Source organism: Diplotaxodon limnothrissa, linkage group LG15 (assembly GCF_057381915.1).
Source record: "Diplotaxodon limnothrissa isolate DT_005_m linkage group LG15, D_limnothrissa_male_GT1.1, whole genome shotgun sequence".
NCBI lineage: Eukaryota > Metazoa > Chordata > Actinopteri > Cichliformes > Cichlidae > Diplotaxodon > Diplotaxodon limnothrissa.
This window is the reverse complement of record NC_140610.1, coordinates 9,761,299-9,785,938: the sequence shown is the minus strand read 5'-3', so window position 1 is coordinate 9,785,938 and position 24,640 is coordinate 9,761,299. Positions and strand designations below refer to the sequence as shown.

At 40.0% G+C, this 24,640-nt stretch overlaps 2 protein-coding genes across 2 annotated transcripts; both read right to left on the bottom strand.

Moving 5' to 3' along the window:
* Positions 1-2,761: 2,761 nt before the first annotated feature.
* Positions 2,762-15,209, bottom strand: chrna2b (cholinergic receptor, nicotinic, alpha 2b (neuronal)). Its single transcript, XM_085373211.1, has 6 exons — positions 15,049-15,209; positions 9,866-10,017; positions 8,614-8,658; positions 8,308-8,417; positions 5,975-7,142; positions 2,762-2,887 (listed from the first exon to the last, which is right to left on the bottom strand). The coding sequence occupies exons 1-6, from the start codon at positions 15,113-15,115 to the stop codon at positions 2,762-2,764; spliced, it is 1,668 nt and encodes a 555-aa protein (XP_085229337.1). The 5' UTR covers positions 15,116-15,209.
* Positions 15,210-17,008: 1,799 nt separating this feature from the next.
* Positions 17,009-18,615, bottom strand: LOC146617038 (uncharacterized). Its single transcript, XM_085373212.1, has 2 exons — positions 18,074-18,615; positions 17,009-17,147 (listed from the first exon to the last, which is right to left on the bottom strand). Exons 1-2 carry the CDS (start codon positions 18,613-18,615, stop codon positions 17,009-17,011), a joined length of 681 nt encoding a protein of 226 aa, XP_085229338.1.
* Positions 18,616-24,640: the final 6,025 nt, after the last annotated feature.

Sequence of the window (24,640 nt, the reverse complement as noted above, 5' to 3'; positions counted from 1 at the left end):
TATCATGCTCTGTAGCTGTTTTGTTGCCAGTGGTACTGGTGTGTTGCACAAAATGGATAGCCAAATGAAGGGGGATTACCTCAAAATTCATTAATCCGCTAGACCAGTGGTTCTTAACCTGGGTTCGATTGAACCCTAGGGGTTCGGTGAGTCAGTCTCAGGGGTTCGGCAGAGCCTCCGCCGTGACATGCATGGCTCATTTTGTGCACCAGTAAAAAACATATCTATGTCTTGAATTTCAAAAAATATATCATATTTTATTTTTCACTAAAGAGGGGTTCAGTGAATGCGCATATGAAACTGGTGGGGTTCGGTACCTCCAACAAGGTTAAGAACCACTGCGCTAGACGGTTAAACTTGGACACAGTTGAGTGTTTCAGCAAGACTGGTTGTGGAATAGGTAATGCAGGCTAACACTGAGCTTCTGGAATAGCTTTCCCAAAGCCCCAACCTCATCAACTGAAAATTTGTGGATTATGCTTAGAAGCCGCGTCTATGCAAGGAAACCAACCAATTCAAATGGCTTCTGTCGGTTCTGCAAGGAAGAGTGTTCAAGTATTCAGTCACAATTACGCCAGAAACTTGTTGATGGCTATCAAAAGTGTCTGAGGTGCAACTCTCTAAGGGACATTTCACCAATTATTAGTGGAAGTGCATATATATTTAAACCTGTATGTATATTTTTGACTGTGGATTAGAGAAAACATGAAATAAATTCAAAGATCTGCACCCAATTCTTGTTTTTTAAAGTCATGAAAGATGTATGCTGTATAACCCCCCCACCCATCCCGGAAGAAGAACAATTAAAAAAAAAAAATCATTAGAAGCCAGCATTACCTTGAAATTCATGCCCATGATGACTGTATGTAAACTTCTAAATACCACTGTATAATTATCTACATAATGAGGTCATCTTAAAGCACAAGGAGATAGGAACATTTACATATATTTCAAGTCTTTACTGATGATCATTAAGTGTAGTTTCAGAGTCAGTTCTTTTATAAAAGAATACAAAAAATACTGTATAAGAAATTGTTTTTTTTTTTCAAAGGTCAGTAAACAGCGTGCAGACAAATTTTCAAATTTGTTTCATGGGTTTTTATTGTATAGTACGCTCAATCAAAAATACTACAATTGTTGCAGCATCGCCAGAAGGAAAAAACCTGTGCTGATGCATTTTTTGTCTAAACCAAATCACCCCAACGTGTATCCAACATAGTCTATAATAATGGGTGTTCATCCCACCATACACAAAGAGAACAGTGTCATCAACAACTTTTAATCTGATAAAAAGCAACCCAGATGGCATTGTTTACATATTTAATTCTCCCTATTTTTTTAAACGTTCACTGGTTTACCAGTATCATGGCACCTTGAACGGATTGTGATAAATTTACATGCATTTGTTGGCTCCAGTGGATGATAATAAATCTTGCAACGCAGACTAAGTTCTTCATTTTTCAGTTCATGACTGGAAACCTTAAAAAGTAGCAAATGAATTCAAAACTTCATGAAGCAGTTTTGAGCATCACTACTGACCAATGGTGGCAAATTAAATGGAAAATGATTATATTTAGTCATTTGTCCAAGAGCCCCTTTGGAGCAGCCAGTCCAGTTACCCCTGCTAAAATCAGACTAGGGATGCACTGAGGAGTATATCACATTTGAATGCCCATTTCTTGAAGGATTATTCACCACCATCCAGAATATGTGGTGAAAGAAAACTTTGCTTAGAATCAAAGAGAACAGATTCATGACAAATATTGTTAAAATACAACTCAAATGTAGAATAGGCTCTAGTACTTAGTTTACAGGTGACAGCCTTCAGTGGCGTTAAGGTCAGGAAGGTGAATTTGTACATGTGGTTTAGCAGTCCACACTCTTGTATTGCTAATGTTTGCTGATGCATTTTCTGGACATATCAATGGTCAGACAAAAAGACAGACAGATAACCATGAAGTAAAGAGCATGAAAATAAGACGAATTTAAAACAAGCTTGTTTTCTTAATGTTTTAATCTCCATCCTTGAGCCTTTTACAACAAGCTAACATTGGGATGATAAACTGAGTTTGATTCAGAGTTTGACTTCTGCTAAGACAGTAAGATGACAAACAGCTTTCACTGATCCCCCTGCTATCAGTGAATGCAATGTTATTAAGTTGTTGAGTTTTAAGCTGCAATCCCTGAAACTATAGGAAAGAAAAATATGATCACTGTGACACCCTACTAAGACAGCCGTTGGCACTATATATTTAACTAGCATGTTATGCTAACATGCTAAAAAGTGATTAACATTTGCACATTAAAATACCAACATTAGCACAGTTTTCAACAGCCATGTTAACTTTAGTGAATGTTAACATGCAAATGTTTGCATTCAGGTCAAAAACAACCTGAGAAATGTTACAGATGATGCTGAAGGAGTAAACCTGAGGCTGACAAAGTGCATCTGAGATGAAACTTGAGCCAAGACTTTATAGCTAACAGTAGGTTACTGAGTCTGATCTTCCCTTAAAAATGTAGATTGTAGTTGATTTTTATCCAACTGGGAATAAGAATCTGAAAATAGCAGAGTTGTCTCCACTATTCATAAGTTATATTTGGTGACGTGTAAAGAGCACAACGGCCTTTTGAGGACACCTGGGTTGCACCGAGTTACACAAAGTTGAGTCAGATTACCCGACTTGAAGAAGAGTTCAGCCACACTTTAAAGTATCTTTCAAGAGGAGGTGACTGTGAATTCAACCCTTTCCCAGAAGCCTTAAATCATGCCGGCTAGCCACGGTGGCAAGAACAGACCAATTGTCCCAAGCAGGCAGACAATAATGAACATCCACAGGAAGATACGGTCAATCACCATAGCAACATACTTCCAGTCCTCTTTCACCTGTGCAGAAAGAAGTAACAGAGAAGGTGGGGAGAACAAGAACAGAAATAATATCATGAATTTAAATAATAATTCACATCATGGGTGGTATTGTTTGCTATGAAAAATATGGTTCATAAGAAAAACTACTCATCACACAAGCTATGTCATATATTCATGCACATTTCTGCACACTTTTGCTGACCTGTTCCTTCTATTTTCTTCAGTCAATGCGATTTGCTACAACCTGTCTGTAACCAATCAAACTTTTAAACAGTTCTTTCTTAGCTGCTCCCAACAGTAATTTCAGTGTGATGTTAGGCATATAATGGGATTTAGCTCCATGCATTACTGCTCCATGTATCTGCCCTTGAAGTTTAATATCTGTCTCCAGAAAAGCTCTCTTCAGTCACTCAGCTGCCAAAGCCAGTTTTTATACCTCTTCAGTAACTTCCTATATATGACAATAAAAAGAAAAGTTGTATTTTTTTTTTTAATTTAAAAGTTACTTTTCTAGGGCAGAATGGTGCCTCACAGCAAGAAGATCCTGAGTTTGAAATAATAATTTCCCCTAGGGATCAATAAAGTATTCTGATTCTGATTGAGGCTGAGGGCCTTCTGTGTGGAGTTTGCATGCTCTGCTGTGTTTGTGTGGGTTCTCTCCGGGTACTCCAGTTGCCTCCCACAGTCCAAAGATATGCAGTAAGTGGGATTATGTTCACTCTGTTATTCAAATTTGCCCAGAAGTGCGATCTTATCCCTGTGTCAGATGGTGACATATCCAAGGTGTGCCCCGCCTCTTGCACTATACTAGCTGGGATAGGTTTGAAGGATAAGAAAGAGTATGCTAAATTTCTTATGCTTGCTATTTTGTCCATGAATACTCTGCAGGCTTTCTGCCCTCCTGTCTGGTTTTTCAAATGCAGTAAGAGGCGCAATATTGATAAAAATCTGAATAATATTTTTTAACAACCAAAGGGAAGATGTTCAAGTTGTTTTGGCAGGACAAAGTCTTACTGAGAGACTACGGACTGAGACACTAAAAGACTGAGTTATCAAACTTCAGTATATACTGCTTATTTTGGTTCTTATTGTCAGGTGTCATGGTAAACTGAGAGCTTAAGAATTTTTTTTTTTTTTTTTACATGTTCTGGGTATCAGTATACAGTTAGGTCGGACGACACAAATGCAGCTTTGCTTTTGCAAACCATCTCAGTGGATTTTAAATCAAAGAATCAAGATGAGATCAAGGTGCACACTTTAACTTATGGGGTTTTACAAAAGTATTGCCCTAACCTTTTAGGAATTATCTACATTTTTATTCACAGTACCCCAGTTGCAGTGGCTCAAAAATAAATGGACAAACTCATAATTAAAAATATAAAGATTATTTTCATTCTTGGATGATTCTCATCTGGAGACTCTCTGTTAGGCCTCTACTGAATCTTGTGAAAAACCTGAAGTTAAAACTGAGATTTTATTTTCAAAATAAGTTGTGTTTCTCTTTTAATACAAAGAAGCGGCTCGTTGCTGCAACATTCTTGCCTGTGCTGGATTATGGTGATATTCTATATATGAATGCTTCTGCTCAATGTCTTCGAATGGTTGATTCTGTGTATCATGCTTCTCTGAGGTTCATCACTAACCGTAAATTTCTGACTCACCACTGTGAGTTAAACTCTCAGGTAGGATGGCCTGCTTTGGTAAGTCGGAGGAACTCTCATTTATACAGTTTTATATATAAGGCGATACTTGGGTTGCTGCCTTCTTATATATGTTCCCTGCTTCTGATGAAACATGCTGGTCGGTATTCTCTTCGTCTGCATGGTTACTTGTTGCTTTCTGTTCCATTTGCCCGAACTGAACTTTGTAAAAGAGCTTTTGTCCATTTAGCACCCTCGGCTTGGAACAAACTGCAGAAGGAATGGAAAATGACTGAATTCATTTCATTAAGTGCTTTTAAATCTAAACTACGAATCCTTGAGGCCAAGTCCATAACATGCAACTGTTTCAATTAGACTGATTGTCATTTTAACTGACTTTTTTATTTTTATTTGAATTTTATTGAATTTTATTTTCTTTTATTTGTATTCTTTCACTTATTGTTGCATGTGTGTTGTTGCTGCCTGTGTTTGAGTAATTTCTGTAACTGTGAGACATCTGCTGCTGCCTATCTTGGCCAGGTCTCCCTTGAAAGAGAGGTTTTTAATCTCAATGGGATCTTCCTGGTTAAATAAAGGTTAATAAATAAAATAAATATTGCAGCCACCTTCAGTAGCTGCTTGTTTGTGAGTCATTCAGTTTTATCTTCAGCTACAGGCTCTACTGCAGTGACTCCAAAAGTGTAGGATGGGTCCCCCTGTGGGCTGTGAAGGTATTGCAGGCCTTAGTATTAAAAGAAATTGCGTTTGAAATAGAACTATGTACAGTTACGTATTTATATAAATGCATTTATTTATGTAAAAAGTGAACTTCTGTACAGAGCAAATGGAAACATCTGTATCAAACCAATTTAACAAACATGCAAAGGACTATCGCTGATATTAAGAGCTGGGTCTCCAGCTATGGCCCGGAAACTAAGCAGCATTGTTCAGTGAAAGAATCCTGAAGGATGGCCATAAAGTCCATAAGGTCACGGGTGCACTCTAAATCCTGGTTTGCCATTTTTCAACATTCACAGGATTGTGAATTGTTGCATGTACCATCGACAGGCCATGCCCTAACACTGCTCACTAACCACCCTGCTTACTAAACTCAGTTCCATGCAACTTCTTTCTCTTTCCTAAAATGAAATTCAAGATGGAGCCTATTTTTTACACACGAACAATATTCAGCACTCACTGAACAGCAGGCGGTCAGGACAAAATTTCCAGGGTGCATTTCAAACAAGTGTATGGCAGCCAAATTTAACTCACGTATGATTTTTAATTTATATAGAATAGTAGGAATTGTGATTGCGCCTTGCACAGGTATTATCTAATCAACATGCCCAGAGTATGATTTTGTATCAAAACTGAGATAAATGTAAATTGGAATACCATCAGTAATACAAATGAACAAAATGCCATTCTGCTTTTATATTAGATGCATTATTTCCTTGATACTCACACTGAAGTCAGCATCCTCAGCCCTCAGGTGGTCTGCAATGTAGTGCACCCCTTCTAATGCACGCATGACACTTGGTGAAAGCAGGAAAGCTGACTGTGACACTTTATTGTCAACTTTAGCCGGCCGAGGAGTGGAATTACCTCTGGTTCCAGTTAAGTGCCTGTTCCCCCCTGCCACCACCTCTTGTCGGCTCTGGCTGTTCTGTGGGGTTTTTTGTTGTGGTGGAGGAGTTGACCCTGGAGGTCTGGGAGAAGGAGGACGGAAGGAGAAATAGGATGTCAGTGTTCCCAGCTCCAAGTCCTCATAACAGCTTCTCTCGGGGTCTTCCAATGTGGTCCCATCTCTTAACCAGTTAGCTGAGGTGCTAATACAGTTGCCCGATTTATACCCGGCTATTCGGAGCTGGCGCCGCTCTGCCACCGCTTCCTGTTGAAGGAGCAGCAGCCTGCGACGGCGGCCATCCGGTGCGGGCCGTCTCATGAACAACCAACGTGGAATCAAGTCCAGGAACACAGAGTGAACCCAGTGGGGCATCTTGTGAGTGCTGGGAGAGCGGTGGTGGACGTTGAGGACAAAGACAGTGATAACGATGGACAGGGTGACAAAAATCATGGTGAAGAGGAGATACTCGCCGATGAGAGGGATAACGAGGGATGTGGACGGTATGATCTCTGTGATGAGTAGCAGGAAGACAGTGAGGGATAACAACACGGAGATACACAGGGTGATCTTCTCACCGCAGTCTGACGGTAGATAGAAAACCAAAACCGTGAGGCATGAGATAAGCAGACAGGGGATGATGAGGTTGATTGTGTAAAATAAGGGAAGACGTCGGATGATGAAGAAGTAGGTGATGTCTGGGTAAATCTCATGGCAGCAGTCATATTTCTTTGTATTATACGTTCCCACGGCATTGATGATGGCCCATTCGCCGCTCTCCCAGTAGTTGCTGAGATCCACAGTATTTTCAATCTGCTCCAAGTCAATTTTGGCTTTGTCGTAAGTCCAGGAGCCAAATTTCATTTTACAGTTTTGTTGATCGAAGGGGAAGAAGGTGACATCAATGCTGCAAGAGCTCTTGTAAATAGCAGGAGGCACCCAGCGAATTTTGCCCGTGTAGAATAGGTGAGCTTTTGTCATGTGGGTCACAGCAAATTCGCCATCAGCACTGCAGAAGGAGAAGTTTGTCATATAAGTCATGGAAACACACAAAAGACCTCATCTTAGAGTGAAGGCTACATCAGATAAGAAATCATAACCTTCACTGTGATCAGTTCTATTCCCCTTCTTCTTTCCTGAGATTTTATTTCCTTTTTTTTTTTTTCATTTTGGAAACTATGTAGTGAAAAACTGTCTGCAATCTCCCCTCCATTCACCACTTTAATGGCAACACTAGCTTCAGCAGAAGACGTAATCATACGTCCTTATCATTTAATCAGTCTCACCTCTTTTAATTTCACATACGGACTGTGATTACACGAGTGCGCTGGAGCAGAAACCTATCATCAGCGTGCTCTGTTTAATCTCCAGGAGGTGAATTTAGGTGACGGGAGAGGTTTCTCAAAAGTGGTTTTTGCAATCAGTTTCCCACTGGAGCGATAGACATGTAAAGGCTGCCTTCAGTTCGATGAAACGAAATGCACTCCACCAATTTTTACTAACAGACGTGCAAAATTTAAAATGGAGTATCTTTTTCATTTTGCTAAATGAAACAGATAATAAAGAGCTGTGTTTACATCAGCGTGTAAACTATACCGCACATATCTCAGAAGGTACAAATAAAACCAGCCACCCAATCAGGACTGGAAGAAACATGAGAAAGCGGAGCAAACCATTGTTTTCACAGACCACTAGATGGTGCCATCTTCTTACACATACTGTTAAGGCAACAGGCGTGAGTTTGGACTCCTTTGTCATGCTACAATAAGAGCATAGCTGTTAGACAGCCCTAAATCTGCCATTACAATCCTCTGAAGCATTTTGGCAAACCTTGAAGTGTTCAGCAGCGTCTCAGTACGGTAGAGAGAAATAACTGTGATTGGTTATGTAGTTCAGAACTGAATAGACTCAGAATCAATTGTTTGACAGTATATTAATCCGAATAAAAGATTAATGAGTTTAGTGAGTTTGCTAAAAAAAAATGCAACAAATATCAGAGTAAAGCTGTTTAACTGAATGTCAGATATTCGTTTCTTGAACAATTATAGTTATTTTACTCTCATACGCTCATTTGCACAACTGAGCTTTACTGTAGGCCTGAGTGTTTAATAAAGAGTTAATTAGATAATCAAGAAAAGAAATGCAGTAACCATTACATTTTATCTCAGACTCACTTGTTATAGAGGACGATATCTGGTACCCATATGAGCTCTGACGGCACTCTTATGGATGTCACGTTGTCATAGTCAGACGGTCTCCAGCGAAGCTTGTAGTCATTCCACTCCTGCGAGACACAAACAACACGAATCAGTCTGGAGGGCCGTGGCCCCATTTGTATTCATCATATGAGTCATTCACTTCAACAATGCAAATGCTTTTTTGCATTCCTAACATTTCATGTCAGCATATCCCCTCCTGAATATAAAAAAAATAAAATAAAATCTAAATAATAAATCAACACTGACACTAGATTTCCTAACCTGTTTAAGCCACACGTTGGTTGTCATCATTTGGTTCTTTTCATCCTGAAAGACAGACAGATAGAGAGCGAGAATGATGGAAATATTGTTAAAGTTGTCAACCGGGGGTTCAGACCAGAGAAATATGTCTGTGTTTCTTGGTGTTTTGTCAAAGGAAAACTCAAATATAACTTTCTGCTACTTTAATGACTTTATGGAAATCATATACACAGCTTCCTTCATAGCTGTGGGATGTAGTGTACCCATGAACAGGCCTATACTGACCTTGAAACCAAAGTTTGAGTATATGCTGTACAGGCATCACTGTATTTAGTCAATGCACAGAAATATCATAACCCTATCATCACCGATCATGAGGGTTTTGGTGATGAAGACATCTGAACATTGTTGTTGTTGTTCCTTGAGTATTTAAAAGTAGGATGGGAGGGAGAGCCTTCAGTTTTCAGGCCCCTCTTCTGTGGAACCAGCTTCCAGTTTGGATTTGAGAGACAGACACTATCTATACTTTTAAGATAAGGCTTCAAACTTTCCTTTTTGCTAAAGCATATTTGGGGCTGAATCAGTTGAGCCTGAATCCTCCCTTAGTTATGCTGCAATAGGCGTAGGCTGCTGGGGGATTCCCATGATGCATTGAGTGTTACTTCTTCAGTCACCTTTCTCAATCACTGTGTTAATAGACCCCTCTGCATACTTGTTATTAATCTCTAACTCTCTCTTCCACAGCATGTCTTTGGCCGCCCCTCCCTGAGCCTGGTTCTGCTGGAGGTTTCTTCCTGTTAAAAGGGAGTTTTTCCTTCCCACTGTCGCCAAAGTGCTTGCTCATAGGGGTCACATGATTGTTGGGTTTTTCTCTGTATGTATTATTGTAGGGTCTACCTTACAATATAAAGCGCCTTGAGGCAACTGTTGTTGCGATTTGGTGCTGTATAAATCTAATTGAATGGAATGGAATCGAACAATCATTTATTTTTTCTGAATGACACTAAAGCAGGGGTAGGCAACTCCAGGCCTCGAGTGCCGGTGTCCTGCTGGTTTTAGATGTGTCCTTGATCCAACACAGCTGATTTAAAGGGCCACCTCCTCAACATGTCTTGAAGTTCTCCAGAGGCCTGGTAATGAACTAATCATTTGATTCAGATGTGTTTAATCAGGGTGAGATCCAAAACCTGCAGGACACTGGCACTTGAGCCCTGGATCATCATCATATGTCACATCACCAGCTCTTTGTGGCAAACGCAAGGCAAACACTCACCACATCAATAAGCTGGGCTATGGAGAGTCCAAACTTGACAATGACGACGTCGGAGATGTTTGGCACAGGTCTCGACCACTTGTTGTACCCAGCGAACAGGGTCTTGAAAAGGTCATCTTCAGCATGTGAGTGGGTCTTCTCGTCACAGAGGGCTGTGGATACATTACTGGTGTAGTTAGCCATTTATAGAAGACAAATGCAATAAGTGAAGTGGGTAATTTAGGAATTTGTAATATTTCTATTCTCTTGTTCGTTAATAAATTTATTCATCTCTCTTGGATCTGCATCATAGAGTTTGTTAACATTTAAATAAGCTAACATGGGGCTGTTAAAACTACAGGTGTATGTGATAAAGACCTCGCCTGTATCTTGACACTAAATGCATTTGCACTTTTTTAATGCATTAATATTATTGGTGAATATTTAATGGTATGGCATTCTAAGACTGAAACGGGATGAAAGAAGCGGAAGCTGAATGGTATATGTTGGGATCACATCCATGTTCTGTCATCTGTGTCTCTCCTAATCTTCACTTAACAAATACTAGTAAATCTGGCTGGCATCTGGGTTGCTTTTGGGAGCAAGAGAGAACTGCGAACATGTCGTGCTTCATCACAGAAGCCTACTCTAAACATCTAAGACTTTTCTTTGTAAAGTCTTATCGACTTTTCACATCTTAGCAAATCTTTTGATCTCTTGATCTCGGCTCCCCTTGAGGGCTGCCTGCTAGAATCTCTCAAGCTGAGAAGGTGGAGACAAAGGAAGCGTCTCTCCTCCCCTCGACAGTAATACCATTTCAGCTATACAATCTCTAAAGTCTTATTATTATGTATGTAAGGCCTCGCAGTGAGAGGCGGCTTGATTAAATTGATTCTGAATATGCACTCTAGTCAGATTTGTGTACAAGCTGGGACTGAGTCACCGTATTGTGTTTCTGCAGAATGAAAAGCATGGAAATAGACAGGAATCCCGTCCCTTGGGGATTACTGCTTCCACCTTCATCAGTGTAGTCAGAGTCAATTACACACATCATTACTCGCTACTGTTAAGTGGAGGTGAGCTAATTTCTCACCAGTGAAGGGTGTTTATTGTTGAGCTGTCTGTCACTCTGTGTTACGTCTGATGCATGAAACAATTAACTGATGCCTCTGATTTGGAGTGGAGGCTAACGGTTGGGTATATTTGTCTAATTTTTTTTTCACATACTGATGCTGGGAGATTAGGCATATATATATATATATATATATATATATATATATATATATATATATATATATTATAGCATTTAAGGCTACGTTCACATTCACACTGCAGGTCTTAATGCTCAATTCCGATTTTTGGATCAAATCCGATTTTTTTTTGTCTGGTTGTTCACTCTACAAATAACATGTGACAGCAAACGCGTTAGTGTGAACAGTTCACGGCCCTCAAAGCGGCCCGCATGCGCAAAAGAAGACATCACACACAAAGTGCTCTGTTTACGGAAGTAAAAACAGCGGCTACAGAGCTAGTAGGTGTTGTTGCAGCAGTCTATCAATTTCTGCACAGTCGTAACCAACAGAATTTTGATAAATTAATTAGAGAAAAAATGACACTGAGAAAAAAGAGAGCCCGTGCTTTAACGATGGCCGCCATGCTTTCTCGTTTGTCTTCTCTGGCGCTGATAATTGGCGTCTGTCTTGTGTCAGTGACGTAAAAGGCGGATTTAATGCGACATGACCATTCAAACAGCAGTCGCTTTCTAAAACATCAGATATGTATCGGATTCAGTACCACATGCGAAAGTGACCCAGGTCGGATTTGAAAATATCGGATTTGTGCTGTTCACACTGTCATACCATGATCGGATATGGGTCGCATAGGGTCAAAAAAGTCGGATTTTATGCGCTTTTGCCTGCAGTGTGAACGTAGCCTAAGACTCATATCGACACCAATATTTGGTTATTTTTGAAAAACACAAATTTCTTTATTTTAGAAAGGTAGCAGTGGCTGGAGCCCATCCCAGCTGTCATAGTGCGAGAGGCACGGTACATCCTGGACAGGTCACCAGTCTAATGCAGGGCTAATACAGAGAGACAGACAGACAACCAGTCTCACTTACATTCACACCTATGGGTAATTTAGAATCATCAATCTACACTAATTGCATGTCTTTGGACTGTGCGACAAAACTGGAGAGAACCCACACAGACACAACCCCTTTAATCAGGGCCAGTTGGTTGATTTGAACTCAGACCCTTTCTGCTTTGAGGCAACCTTGCTAACCACCGCACCACCGTGCAGTTAAAGTTCCCTTATATTTATTATGTGTGGTTGTTTATTTAGTCATTTACTATTCGTGTGACTGCGCTCGGATCAGCTGGTTGTTGTGTTTATGGCATGCCAAACGTGTTGCTAACAGGGAAGTTGTAGAGCGCCCTCTGGTGGACAAAGTATTCAACATCAACACTCACAATATAGTTCGAAGTTGCTTCTCTCACCTCTACTTATTAAAATTAAACTTATCAGCCTGTGTAAATGTCAATACTAATAAATCTGCAAAATCTGCAAATAGCTAATATTTGTCAATAATACTGGCTTTCTGATGCATCTTGCATCTAACTTGTATTGAGTGTGTTTTATATTTGCTATTACTGTACATCTACCTGCCTAGGTACTGGCACAATGCACCTCTTAAACTGTCACTTTAATGTTTGCGATGTAGCTGCACTCATTCGGTCCAAAAATGCCAACTAACGGCTTAAAAATATATTGTTTTGTTCATGCTAAACTACCCACTATAAAGTCTTTACAGAATGGCAGATTATAACTTTTAGATGGTTTTTGTATGGTTCTCATTTAGAATTCAGTAACAAAGAAAATGCGTGTGTGTTCAATAATGTCAAAATATTTAATGATGTGGCATTTTTGTTTACTGATATATTGCCTTATTGATCAATTAATCAAAGCAGAAAAAAATTAATTGTATCAAAATAAAATAAAATAAAAAACTCAATTAAGATGTGATTACATCTACATGTCACTAATACACCAATGTTTCTGGAGCTCTGTTTGTTAGCATAGGTTATAATAGGGTGCACTCAAGTGTGCTACCATCAAGGGACCTTCAAATGAAACCTTGGACCACCTTCATCTGGCAGCAGTCATGATTGCTTAGCCAAGGACACATCACTATCTGTCTATGGGTGAGTTGTGGCTCTGTTGACAGAATTACCATGTATTTACAACCTGTAACTGTAGGACAGGCCACTAGACGATGACCACTTGATGGACTTACATGTTGCACAGAGCTAATCCAAGCAAAGCATGCAAAACTGCTTCAGTGAGATTTATTGCCTGTGCTAACTGAATGGCTTGGTTTGGTTTGGCTTTACCAACAAAAGGCTGCAAAGGATGCAAAATTTGGCAAGGTCCTTCTTCTCGTTGATGCAGTAGTTTGTAGAAAATATACATTAGAGGTGGTAATCAATATGTGAATTCACTTTCAATTTGCCTAAGGTACACCTGGGCTCATGTCTTGTTATCATGAACTAATTTCAATCTGGCAAACAAGCAGGCACTAGAGAATTCCTATCTGCTATCTTGACAGTCGGGGCAGTGCGTATTCATCTGTCCGTGCATCTGGGAAAGACCAGATGTGGCGCTGGAAAAAAGCCTCTTGGGTACCACATATCAAACCTCGTGCCAGGGGAGAGTTGAAATGAGGCGACACCTTCAACATCCGGCACACTGGGCCCAGTATATTTGGACCTTAGCCAAGTCACTTGGCAAGGTGTTTAAAACACTGACCAGTTTGGATCATCGAGTCAGCAGCTTCTCTGGCCAGAGGTGCTTTTCATGAAATTGGGCTGTCAAATAATTACAGTAAAAATTTTACTAAAAGAATGCTGCAGATCTTTTCTTTGTGTGTGTATGAAAAACTGCAGGGTTTAAGTCAGAAAGCTGAAATCTATCTATGTCATACCAATAAGCATATGATTATGTAGTCTACCTACACATTTGATAACTGAAGCATACAGAGACAGAGTATATTTGGTGCTTTGAAACCCTTTTCAACAAGAACTCATTTTATCCTCGATCTCTGTATGGGAATGCTTTTTGTCTGCACATAAGTTGTGACTGCAACTGATAATTTGTGATTGCAAATTCTGACATCCATGTCAAAACTGGACTTCCAGAGTAGCTAACTGGGCTTCAGTGTCAATCTTGAATGAATCAAACCCTGTTTCCACAGAAGTATGCACTAGACCGTAAGAAATTGTAGCTTAAATCATTTCACAACAAAAGCAACAAATTGAGGCACGATCTGGCATCGACTGCTCCAGTCGTCTCTCAGTTTCTTCCTTTAAAGATGTTTCCTTCTCTGGTCCCTTTGTAGCTTTTTTGAAACAAGATTAACTTCCTCTGAAAATGTAGCAGCATGACTATCAGTTGTTGCACCAATTTGTGTGGCTCATTTTTCACACTGTTATGTTGTCCGCTGTACTGCTTTTGTACAGAAAGAAGCAAATGCCTTCATTCATCTCTTACATTTCTTCTATTTATCTTTCTAACAACAACTTATTTTCTCATAAGCTAAATAGCTGCTTCTCTGGAGGTGAATGTGTTAAATGAAGAGGTAGTTCCCAATGCATGAAACAGACATCCAGCTAAATGTGAAAATAGGACCGTGAGCCTTTTAAGTAGTCATGTGTGAGACTGCAAATTTCTGATACCAAGCAAATACTGGGTTAATATTGCAGATACGGATACAAATACTTTTAACATAGAAAGGTATTTATTTATAAACTGCCTTTTTTCTCCTTTTTTATAATGCATGTTTGAGGTATATTTTTCCATAAAAAACAGATAAATAATTTATTTAACACAATTCAGTGGGCTACACACTAAACTTAAAGGAAGGAAACAAACTATCGAACGTATCGCGCTAGTATCGATCCTATACCGATACTAGCAATGACATCAATACTATCCCTGTTTGGATCCATCGATCACCTTTAATTTTGAAAAGTGCCGAGCATAACTGAACAGTAAGGTTAGAATATATTTTTCCAGTCTGTGACTTACTTCTTTGCACTTGCTCAGTTGCTCATCTCTCAGAACCTCCATGGTTCAAACACACCTGCTATTATTGCTGTCATTAACATTAGCCCACTAGAAAACATAGTTGTAAAAGTACTTACCGGCCGGACTCAAGAGTAGCGCCCAAATAAAAGCCGTCCCGGCGGAGAACAGGTGGTTGGATCCCATTTCGTCCTCTTGACAGCAAAGAAAACTTCACAAGAAAGCACGGAGCAGCTTCCGTCCACTGTCGAAACGCTATGTGGAAAAGTGTGAGCAACATCTGTCATCTTCGCAGCTGAGAAGCACGTCAGGACCACATCACAGCTACTGTCACGATAACCGCTTTCAAGTCTGTAGGCGGGGAATGACAGTGACAGCGCTCTGACTGACTTACTTTAGATCTCAGCATAGATAAGTCTCCGTCTCTGCTCACTGTCAGCGCCGTTTGGACCGGAGGAGAGCGAGTACCGTGCCATCAGTTTCCGCGCAATGAGCGCTATCCATCACTGGGTGCTGAATCAGGGAGCGGCACTATAACACTGTGTGTCCCAGCTTTGCTGTAATTGCTCATACCAGCTCATAAAAGTAGCTCTATAAATCTGTTTTCAGGAAATCAATTCACGGAAAGTAGTCGGATTTTCTTCTGCGTAGAGAGAATCCAAACAAATGCGCCTGTTACGCAGGGTGCCAAGAATTTGGCGTCCAATGCGTCCAATCCTGTGAGTGTGTTCTGTTTTAAAATTCAAAGTAGTAGTTTTCCATGACTGGCAGCTGGTCAGTGTAATAAGTGTAATATGTAAGGTTGCCGAAATAACAGGAGGAGATGCAGGGCACGTCTGAGCATTTGCCTCTTTATTTGGCACCTAAAGCGACTCGCTCTCTCTCCCTCTCTCCGTGTGTGTGTGTGTGTGTGTGTGTGTGTGTTTAAGAGACACACATACACAGAACCCGTGTGTTTAAATGCTGACCAGCTATTCAAGAAACCAAGTTAAAAATGCATTTAAAAAAGTTATGAGCCTCGACTTTAATACAGTAATTATTCTTTGAAAGATCCAAAGAATGAGTGACGAGTGACGTGAAGCTGAACACGGCACAACAATATATTTGGAAAACAGCTAGAGGGCAGACCGGGTGAGTGAAGTTTGTACCCCAAACTAACTAGGAGCTGTGAAAACACCATAATGAATATTTTTGTTAAAAAAAAATGTAAGTGTAAAAAACATCAAACAACAAGGTGCTTTATTTATGTAAAATTTTGCCGTTTATAGGATTGAACATAAATCTATTTTCTAAACTCGTAATAATATAATGCTACATATTTTATTTTAAAAAATGAAAAGGCATCCCCCTCCAGGAAGTCCTACCGGGATTAAAGAGAAACCTTGTTTAAATAAGTTGCTTAAGCCAGGAAACTGTGCAAACATATCATGCATAGACAGTTTATCCCCCCCCCCCCCCCCCTCTAATCATAGGATCTGTCTTAATATTTATATAGAAACTTATCCCCCTCGATATTTCTCTTAAGAAAACAAACCCTTTATTAGTTGTTCCAGTCCCCTCCCTCACTTATTGTTGCAGAAACAAAATCTCTGTTACCACATAGTCATTATAAGTATATCCCAGACTCCACCCTTACCCTGGAACCAGATGGCCAACCCATAGCTTCCCCTGGAGAAGAGTAACAGAGTCATTATGTTTTGTTCTCCAAAGGCCCATCTATTTTGATCCATAAACACGGAGCTTAGCTCAAAGCTGCACTGCATGCTGTTCCCATATTTGACCTCACAAAAATTCCACGAATAATGCGTGGATGGAAAATCGTATGTCATCCGTCGTGGAGATATTCAGTGAAAGGGAGGTGTCAACAATCCATCTTCGTTGACTGCTTCAGTTGATGTGAAGTCTAACCTTAACACACTGTTGCATCCCAGAACTGCTCAGCACATGTACATAAAAATACAATTATAAAATGGCGAGAGGGTATATTTCTTGAATTTGGGACCTCACGGAATGCCAAACATCATTCACAAGTTCAAGGATGATGCGCAAACACTTTTCAAAACACTTTTCAATGCTTTCTCAGCGATGGATTTTCACAATGTCTTTCATTTGCTTGGTGAATGAAGCGTGCAGGGCCTGTGCTGAGCTCTCCAGCCTGCTGGCGATGTCCGCTGCAGCACGAAGCATGTCTTCAAAGGCCAAGGACTCCTCTCTGATTCTGCTCCGAAGGACCAACAGTCCAGGTGGCCGGCCGAGTGAGTGATGACAAGGAGAAAGCACCGGACACAAGAAGAAACAACAGCAGAGGGTAAGAAAAAGAAAATGCGAGGGCATGAAAATATAACGGGGGGTCACATGTGCTCAAGAAACTATCACTTATATGCCATCGGGTCTCTATGTGATACTTTTTGTTCTTTGTTCTTCTCCTGCCCTTGTTATTGTCTGATTGAGTTCATCTTCGCCTTGTTACCATAGTTCCCTTGTGTGTATTTAGTCCTCAATCTTTTTCATTTCAGTGCATTTTTCCCTGTGTCACCTGCTGATTATCCAGAGATGTATTTCTTCTAATTGCGGGGTGTTTAAGTACTTCCAAAAAAACCCACCTGTTACTCTGTTTCTCTTTTATATTAGAAATAGTTTTTTTACACAGTGCGTCAGCTTCAGATACCTAAAATGAGTCTCAGTTTGGTAAACAATTACTATTTTATTATTAATGATTAATGTAGTTTAATCTAGTTTTGCTTTTTGTTTACATGGGTAGTGTTTTAATTTATGATTGATGGAAATGATGAAAAATGGTTATCAAATTTTTCCAACGCTTGTATTTATCAATTAAAAATTCCAAACCTCAAACAAAGCCCATTTAACATAAATCATAAATCTAAGAGAGGAAAAATATTCAGAATTTCACATTTCAATAACCAGCAACTGCCTGGTGATAGACTTAAGTCAACCTACATCTTTTCTTTTTTACATCGTCTTTCCCCACAATATCTTCAGTATATGTGCTACCACAGTTAATTAATCTTAACAACAGAAACAAACAGCAGGTTCTTTTTCTTTTTCTTTTTAACTGTCGTCTTTACATTTCAGCTGTTAACTTTATGACGTTTGGCACAAACACATTTGATTTACTGCACTCACTTGTGGATCCCAGAGAAGGAGTCCGGTACATCTCCCTCCAGCTGCTTTTTTAGATCCTCTTCTGCTTTTTCTACCACCTCGTGCCAGCTCTTTTGGTCCTCTTGAATGCCAATGACATTTTCCTTGATCACATCTTCATAGCGCTGATCTCCCAGCTCATTCCCTACAAATTGCACCAAGTTTTCCATCACTGCCTTGTTCCCATGCTGTATGGCCTGCAGGTAGGCCAGCTCCTCTCTCTGGGCCTTCAGCCTTTGAGCTGAAGCAGTGTTGGTGCTGAAGTGGACCGAGCACCTGTCCGGCTGGGGCTCGTGGTGGAGCACAGGTGTAGGTGACGGTGAGGATGCTGCCGATGTGGTCCAGTCGTGGCTGTTTTTGACCTTCGCAGGCTCATCACCAACAGCCTGCAATGTGTTATTGGTGGCCATTATCACAGAGTAGATGTCAAAGCCTGAACCCCAGTCCCCATCTCCACTTTGGCACAGTGCTAGGGTTGCCATGGATACCAAAGCCAAGATGACGTTTGTCCAACAATATCGCATGGTAACCTGAAAAGAGGTAGAAGTGTGTGACTGTGAACTTGGCCAGCTGGTGAAGATAATAAAACTGAGTGAGATAAATATGCAAGTGGGCTGGTTTACTTCACTTACATACTTAATTAATAAAAAAGCTGGGGTACTCTTCATGTTGTAAATTAGAATTCATAACATACAATGCATGCATGTAATTTGTATAAATGGCACAAACACCATGTATTCAGTGCTGAAGTTGAGCTTATTTACATCCTATTTACATTTAAGATATTTTTATGGTCTCACGTTTGGCGGAAACATTTCTAAATATGCAGCTGCGATAAGCAAAAATGAGTTTAAAGCAACACTCTGCAGGAATCTGGAAACTGAAGACTTCATTTTAAACGTGCTGCGCCTGCTCTGTTGAATTTTTAATTTCACAGTGTGCCAGATGTTTTCATTGTGTGAAAGACTGCACTAATTTGGTCAATCAACCGTTGTGAACAGGCAGACACGCCACATACGTGGACTAGTATAACTGGAGGCTGTTTTTTTGTTTTTTTGAAATAAATAAATCAGCACTTCTAAGTATTTTTTATAAATGTAAATTTGGTCTCATTTGTTGTTGCTGTTGAACTTAACGTGCCTGGGCGGTCTCAGATGCAACGCCTCTGCCCCACAATGTTTTACACTTGACGTGTTAACAGCTAACTCAGTTAAGCTACAGGTCAACAGCTCAGGTTCGCTGCGTTCTCACCCTCGTCTGAAGTGAGAATGTTTTCTTTCATTTTGTTCTAGTCGATAAAAAATGATGTCTTCCTTTGCGAGAAGGCCAAACAAGGACATCCAGGTGATGCTGAAAAATTATCTCCAGCAGATAACGAGTTTAACAAGTTGGAACTGTTTTTCTAACTAAGAGTTAACAGCAAGAAAAGCCAGGTGGTTATTCAAAATGTTATTCAAAATGTTCAAAATGTTCGAAATGTTTGCTGCGTCATGCCATGTGCACTCATGTCCCCCGATTACTGATGCTGATCAAACTGGATAATCCCTTTTATCTGTAGCCCAGAGGATGATTTCCAAACAGAATTGAAAATTTTTCTTTCAGACCCCAAAAACAGTTTGAACAGTTTTTCATGTTACCTCAGTCCTTAAACAAGCAGAGAGTTTGTGGATCTTGGCCATGTATGAGTGTGCTTTGCATGGCATAGTTTTGACTTGTGGATGCAGTGATGACGATGGTTTGGGGAAGTGTTCCCGAGCTCATGCAGTGATTCTACTCCAGCAGTGTCTCCAGCTATTGGCTTACAGCCTCGTCTCTTACATACAGAGATTAGCTGTAGATGATCCCACCATTTCTGATACTGATCATCTATTTGCCCACACGATTTTTCAAAGAATGGGAAAGCCATCCTCATCATTCCATCTGGAAGACTCTGCTTCTTTGGATGCTCCTTTAACTGTACGTCCATTTTTTTTGAGCAAAGGCGTGTGTGCCCTCATTCATCGTGTTGTTATGTGTGGCCGACATTTGTTGTGATTCCTTCTGTCACGCTCAGTCTGACAAAGTCTGTCAAATTCAGTGGTGGAAACTAGATGCATCCTCTCAGATGTTCAAGTTTTTAATTTTAATGCTCAGATTGCACAACATTTTTTTGTTGTTTGTGTACTTTTTTGTAATGAATAAATAAATAATAAATACTTTTAGTCCCTCAAATGTTTTTTGATTATTTCAGCTTTGCCTGTGCCTTTAAAGGGAAAATGTTCAATTCAAATGTGATGGGTTAAACCAAACAAACCCTTTCCATGCTCTGTAAATGCTGTAAAAAAGTATAAATAGGGGAACATTTTATGTGGCTTGGGTTGTGGTTATTTACTAGAGCGTGCTTTACATTCTGTGGTTGAGCCACGGCATGGAGTTTTGTCACACTAGGGTTGTAAGAGCTGACAATAGTACCCTTGCAGCAGGGTGTGTGTGGTTTCTGGTAACCAGCGGTTGTCTTGGGATCTTTCATGACATCTATTCACCTTGTAAACACAAGAGTAAAGGCTTGTTATCCCAAGCTCAACACATGAGAAGCTCTTCCTTCCCATGTGTTGCAGTTTTCAGTGAAACAGCTGCATTGTCACTTTATCATGTCCCATTTAAGGTTCTGTCTTCTCCATCTGGAAATATATATATATGGTTGTTGTTTTTTTCAAACCGAGTCTGGTCTGAGGTTGAGGCATTGCAGACCTTTTTCTGCTGTCAGAGCACATTTGGTTTACTTTCACAGCAGCCTTGAAAGTATTTTAGCTCCCAACAGCTGAACTAGAAATCAGAGTTGCTTGACTTCCACCTATTACTCTGTTACAAATGTCCACTCCTGCCAGCTGCACACTGTAAACACTGTCTCCTTTTTTTTTCTCTCTCTTTTTTTAAAAGATGAGCTGTTGCAGGGCAAAAGCCCATCAAACGACCAACTGTTGTCTCCTTCTGTTTGTGATTAGTTTAAATGGTGACCTCACACACTGCTTGCTGTGGCTGCTGTAAGACAAGTAGCCAACAGAAACCTTGAGGCACAGACACAGAGCCTGACGTCATTATGTTAGAGTAAGGAGAAAGCTTTCTTTTGACTGACAAGCGCATTGTAACAGAATTTTGATCAGGAAAAATCTCATGCTGTACAAATGGGGTTTATTATTTTGACTATTTGAGTCCTTGCAAACAGCTGTGCGATAATGTAGATATCCTCCAATGTTGTCCTCAAACTAATTGGTTGTATATTAGAAAAAGCCCTGCATAAGTCTACACTTTGTGTTTAACTTCTGTGTAAGCTGACTCACTCCAGCAGATTAGATTAACAAGCCAGAGAAACTAGTGGGTGAATTCAATGTGAAACCTGTGATAAGCGGAGAGCACTCGTTCAAAGACATTTAATGCCCTGCAAGTGTGGAGATGCAGCATATCCAAAACTTTTTATCACCGTGAACTTCCACTGCACTCGTTTGGATGTTAATAAATCCAAACCTTATGGCCAAGAGTGACAACTTTCAGCCTAATGACATAATACAGCCAAATAGAAATGCAATTAATCTTGAAAAATGTTATTGTCTCTGCGTTCAGTTCCCGCCGCAGCAGTCACGGACGCGCTGAAATGACGTTTAGAGGCATTATTTCATTCTATTAAAAACCCCGCTGACCAGAGGCACATGTGCTCCCGTCTACATCACAGAGTGGCGGCAGCAGTTGCCTTTGTCTTTGAAAAATGTCTGAACAGTTTCCACGCTGGCGTCTTACGGTTTTGAAACAGGGTTTGTGTTCGACTCTCCGTGGCCCATAGTGACCTTTTTTTGGCTCTGTTTTTATAGGCTGACTTTTCTTTTGGCTTAAAATAGAAGAAGCTTGTCTGCAGAGGGAAAGCAGCCATAAGCTCAAACACCAGCATTAGGACACTTTAGCTGTTTGTTCTATGCATTAAGCAGAGTTTTTGTTATGCTGTTCTGCTGATTTAAAAACTGATTTTAATTCAGTAAACCCTTTCAGTTACCCTCATAATCAACTGGTCATCACTCTTTTCTGAAGTGCATGTCGGCATCTTTAAATTGTCTTTTTATAGAATAAAATGTAGCAAATCTACATGAAATAGCAGGGAAAAAAGGACAAACAGATTATTGAAATTTGAATTGCTGGAATCAAAGTGAAAATGATGTAACTTGCAGAAATGCATTTCCAATCAAATCTCTAAATGTGGCCGTGCTCTCTTCCATGTCTGTGGGTTAAAGCAAACCTGTGTTTTTGGTGTCCCTATAATTCAGTCTTGTTGCCCCCCCGCCCCTCTTCTTAAAGCCTGAACAGGTGGGCTTCACAAATGTCACAACACACAGACTTGCTACAGTGTTAGTGGGACAAGGAGTCGTAACAGTGAGGTAGCAGAGCAGAGACTGTAGTGTTAAAGCCTGGAAGTTAGAGACGTTTTTGTTAGTATAGTCATAAAAAGTGGAGACATTTTTGCATGCACACAACTATGCAATATATGAATACTATGATGTGACCTTTTTATATGCATATGCTTTTTTTCCTGACAGTGAAAAAAAAAACAAAAAAACATCTCTTTAAATTTCCGTTCAACTCAAAAGCAGCCGTCCACACCAACAGCAGCTCTTTCACACAAAACTTTATACAAGTGCCATGAATTCAAATTTATCTACTTCTGCCAGGGGGAGTACACAGTGAGAAAGCAGCGCTTTCCCATTAATACTGTACACTAAACTCAGATTTTCATAAATCCAATCACCAAACTTACCTGCGTCCGGGAATTTATTCGGATAGAAAAATGCTAGATTCTGCCACTTCCACTCTTTCAGTTACGCAAATCAACTCAAAAGCTCCAGGACTACGATTTCCAAGTGGAGCGCATAAATACTTGCTCTGCTCCCCTTCTTCATGTCAAGGGGAAAAAATGCAGACACACGCACACACAATTAGGGTTTGGCTAGAGAGTGTGGTCGTCTGTGTGCCCCTGCCTGCTGTTGGGAGGGGTTGGTAGGGGAAGGGAAGAGGGGTAGGGGGGCTGGGGGGGGGGTATGTTTTCAAAAAAGGCCAAAACTGAATGATTTCTTTCTTTGCAGTGGAAAGAGGGGCTGGCAGAAGGAGAGGAAGTGAAGGGAGTGTGATCTATTTCACATCTGGGGGCTCTGCATAGGGGTTCCTCAGTGTGGGGGGAATGTCTTTTACGACCATGCAAGATGCACATTTCTTATTTATTAAAGTACGGACTATACTTTTAATATGTAATAAAGTCAGGTCTTGCACTGCTGTGACGTTATTGTAGCTTACAATGCCAAAGAAGCAGCAGCGAAAGATGGAGGGTTGAAAACATGGAGACAAGTTTGTTGTATTTTTAGGGGAAAACAATTAAAATCAGAATATGATAAATAGCATTTACTTTAAAATGATATCTTCAGCATAGAAGCTCTGCCCCAAGGAGTCCCTAGCATCAAATAACAGAGCAAAAAAAAAAACCCAAACATTTTAATTAATCATGAAAGAAATATACCGGCTGTTAAATGAAACATTAGATATGCATTCAAAAGGCAAATATTTAACTCATATTGCAAGCTTTCTGCTTTATAAACAACAAACAAATGAATTCCAGACAGACATGAATATTTTATGGTTATGCAGCCCATTAGTTCAAAGAAAGTCTATGATTATTTTAATTAGAACAGTGTGGTTACAAGACTGAAGCACATGCTGGTTTGGATGTTTTAGATGGGAATGATCTGTCCCCGAAGAAGCAAAATTAAATGTATCCAAACAAAGGTCATGAAATCTTTAATTGAATAAAACTGTAGTTTTATTGTCACTGTTATTTAAATTAAATGTAAAAACTTCCTTGTACCACAGGTAAAAGTGACAGGTTACTAAAGAAATCAGTTTTTATGACCTCATGAAAAGGTATTCAGTAAACAGGTCTATTAGGATTTGCATATTTAGTTTTTATGTTGTTAAAAGTGAGCGGTAGTGTTAATTGTGAGTGTTTAACATCAGTTGCAACAGCTGTAACACAATCTAAAATGTCCAGCTATCTATAATGCGATTAAAAAAGTGATAACAGAGAGTTGCAAGGGGTTGCCACATTTCAGCACAGCACCTAAATCAACTAAATGTTAATCTGATATGTCATAAAATTATAAACAGTCATCCTCTTTCAAGACCCTGTTTGGCGATTTTGAATAAAGTCATGTTTCAGGAAGTCAGCTTTTTCCCCTTTTTGTGCTCTTGCTACATCACAGACAATATTGATCCTTACCCTGGACATTGAAATGAGGCTTCAGATGAGCTGGAGCAAAGATGGACGTTCATTTTTAGACACCCGAGGAGATTTGGTGTGACTGTGATCTTTCCCTTATTTAAACCAGGGGATGCATTCAGCTAATTAGCATGAAGGTTCAGAGAGTTGCATGAATAAAAGTCACTGACTTCTTGTAAAGTTACCGTCGTCTCCCGGGTTTGTTATAAGGTTACCGCAATAATGAAATGGGTACTCACTCCCGGCTTGTCACTCATGGA

Excerpts from the sequence above, each read along its gene's own strand:
- chrna2b (XM_085373211.1), bottom strand. The coding sequence starts at position 15,115 with ATGGGATCCAACCACCTGTTCTCCGCCGGGACGGCTTTTATTTGGGCG. Across the intron at positions 7,143-8,307 it reads GATATCGTCCTCTATAACAA|TGCTGATGGCGAATTTGCTG; the intron begins GTGAGTCTGAGA and ends CTCCTTCTGCAG. Across the intron at positions 2,888-5,974 it reads CTGAGGATGCTGACTTCAGT|GTGAAAGAGGACTGGAAGTA; the intron begins GTGAGTATCAAG and ends CTTTCTGCACAG.
- LOC146617038 (XM_085373212.1), bottom strand. The coding sequence starts at position 18,615 with ATGCGATATTGTTGGACAAACGTCATCTTGGCTTTGGTATCCATGGCA. Across the intron at positions 17,148-18,073 it reads TCCTTCTCTGGGATCCACAA|AATCAGAGAGGAGTCCTTGG; the intron begins GTGAGTGCAGTA and ends CCTTCGGAGCAG.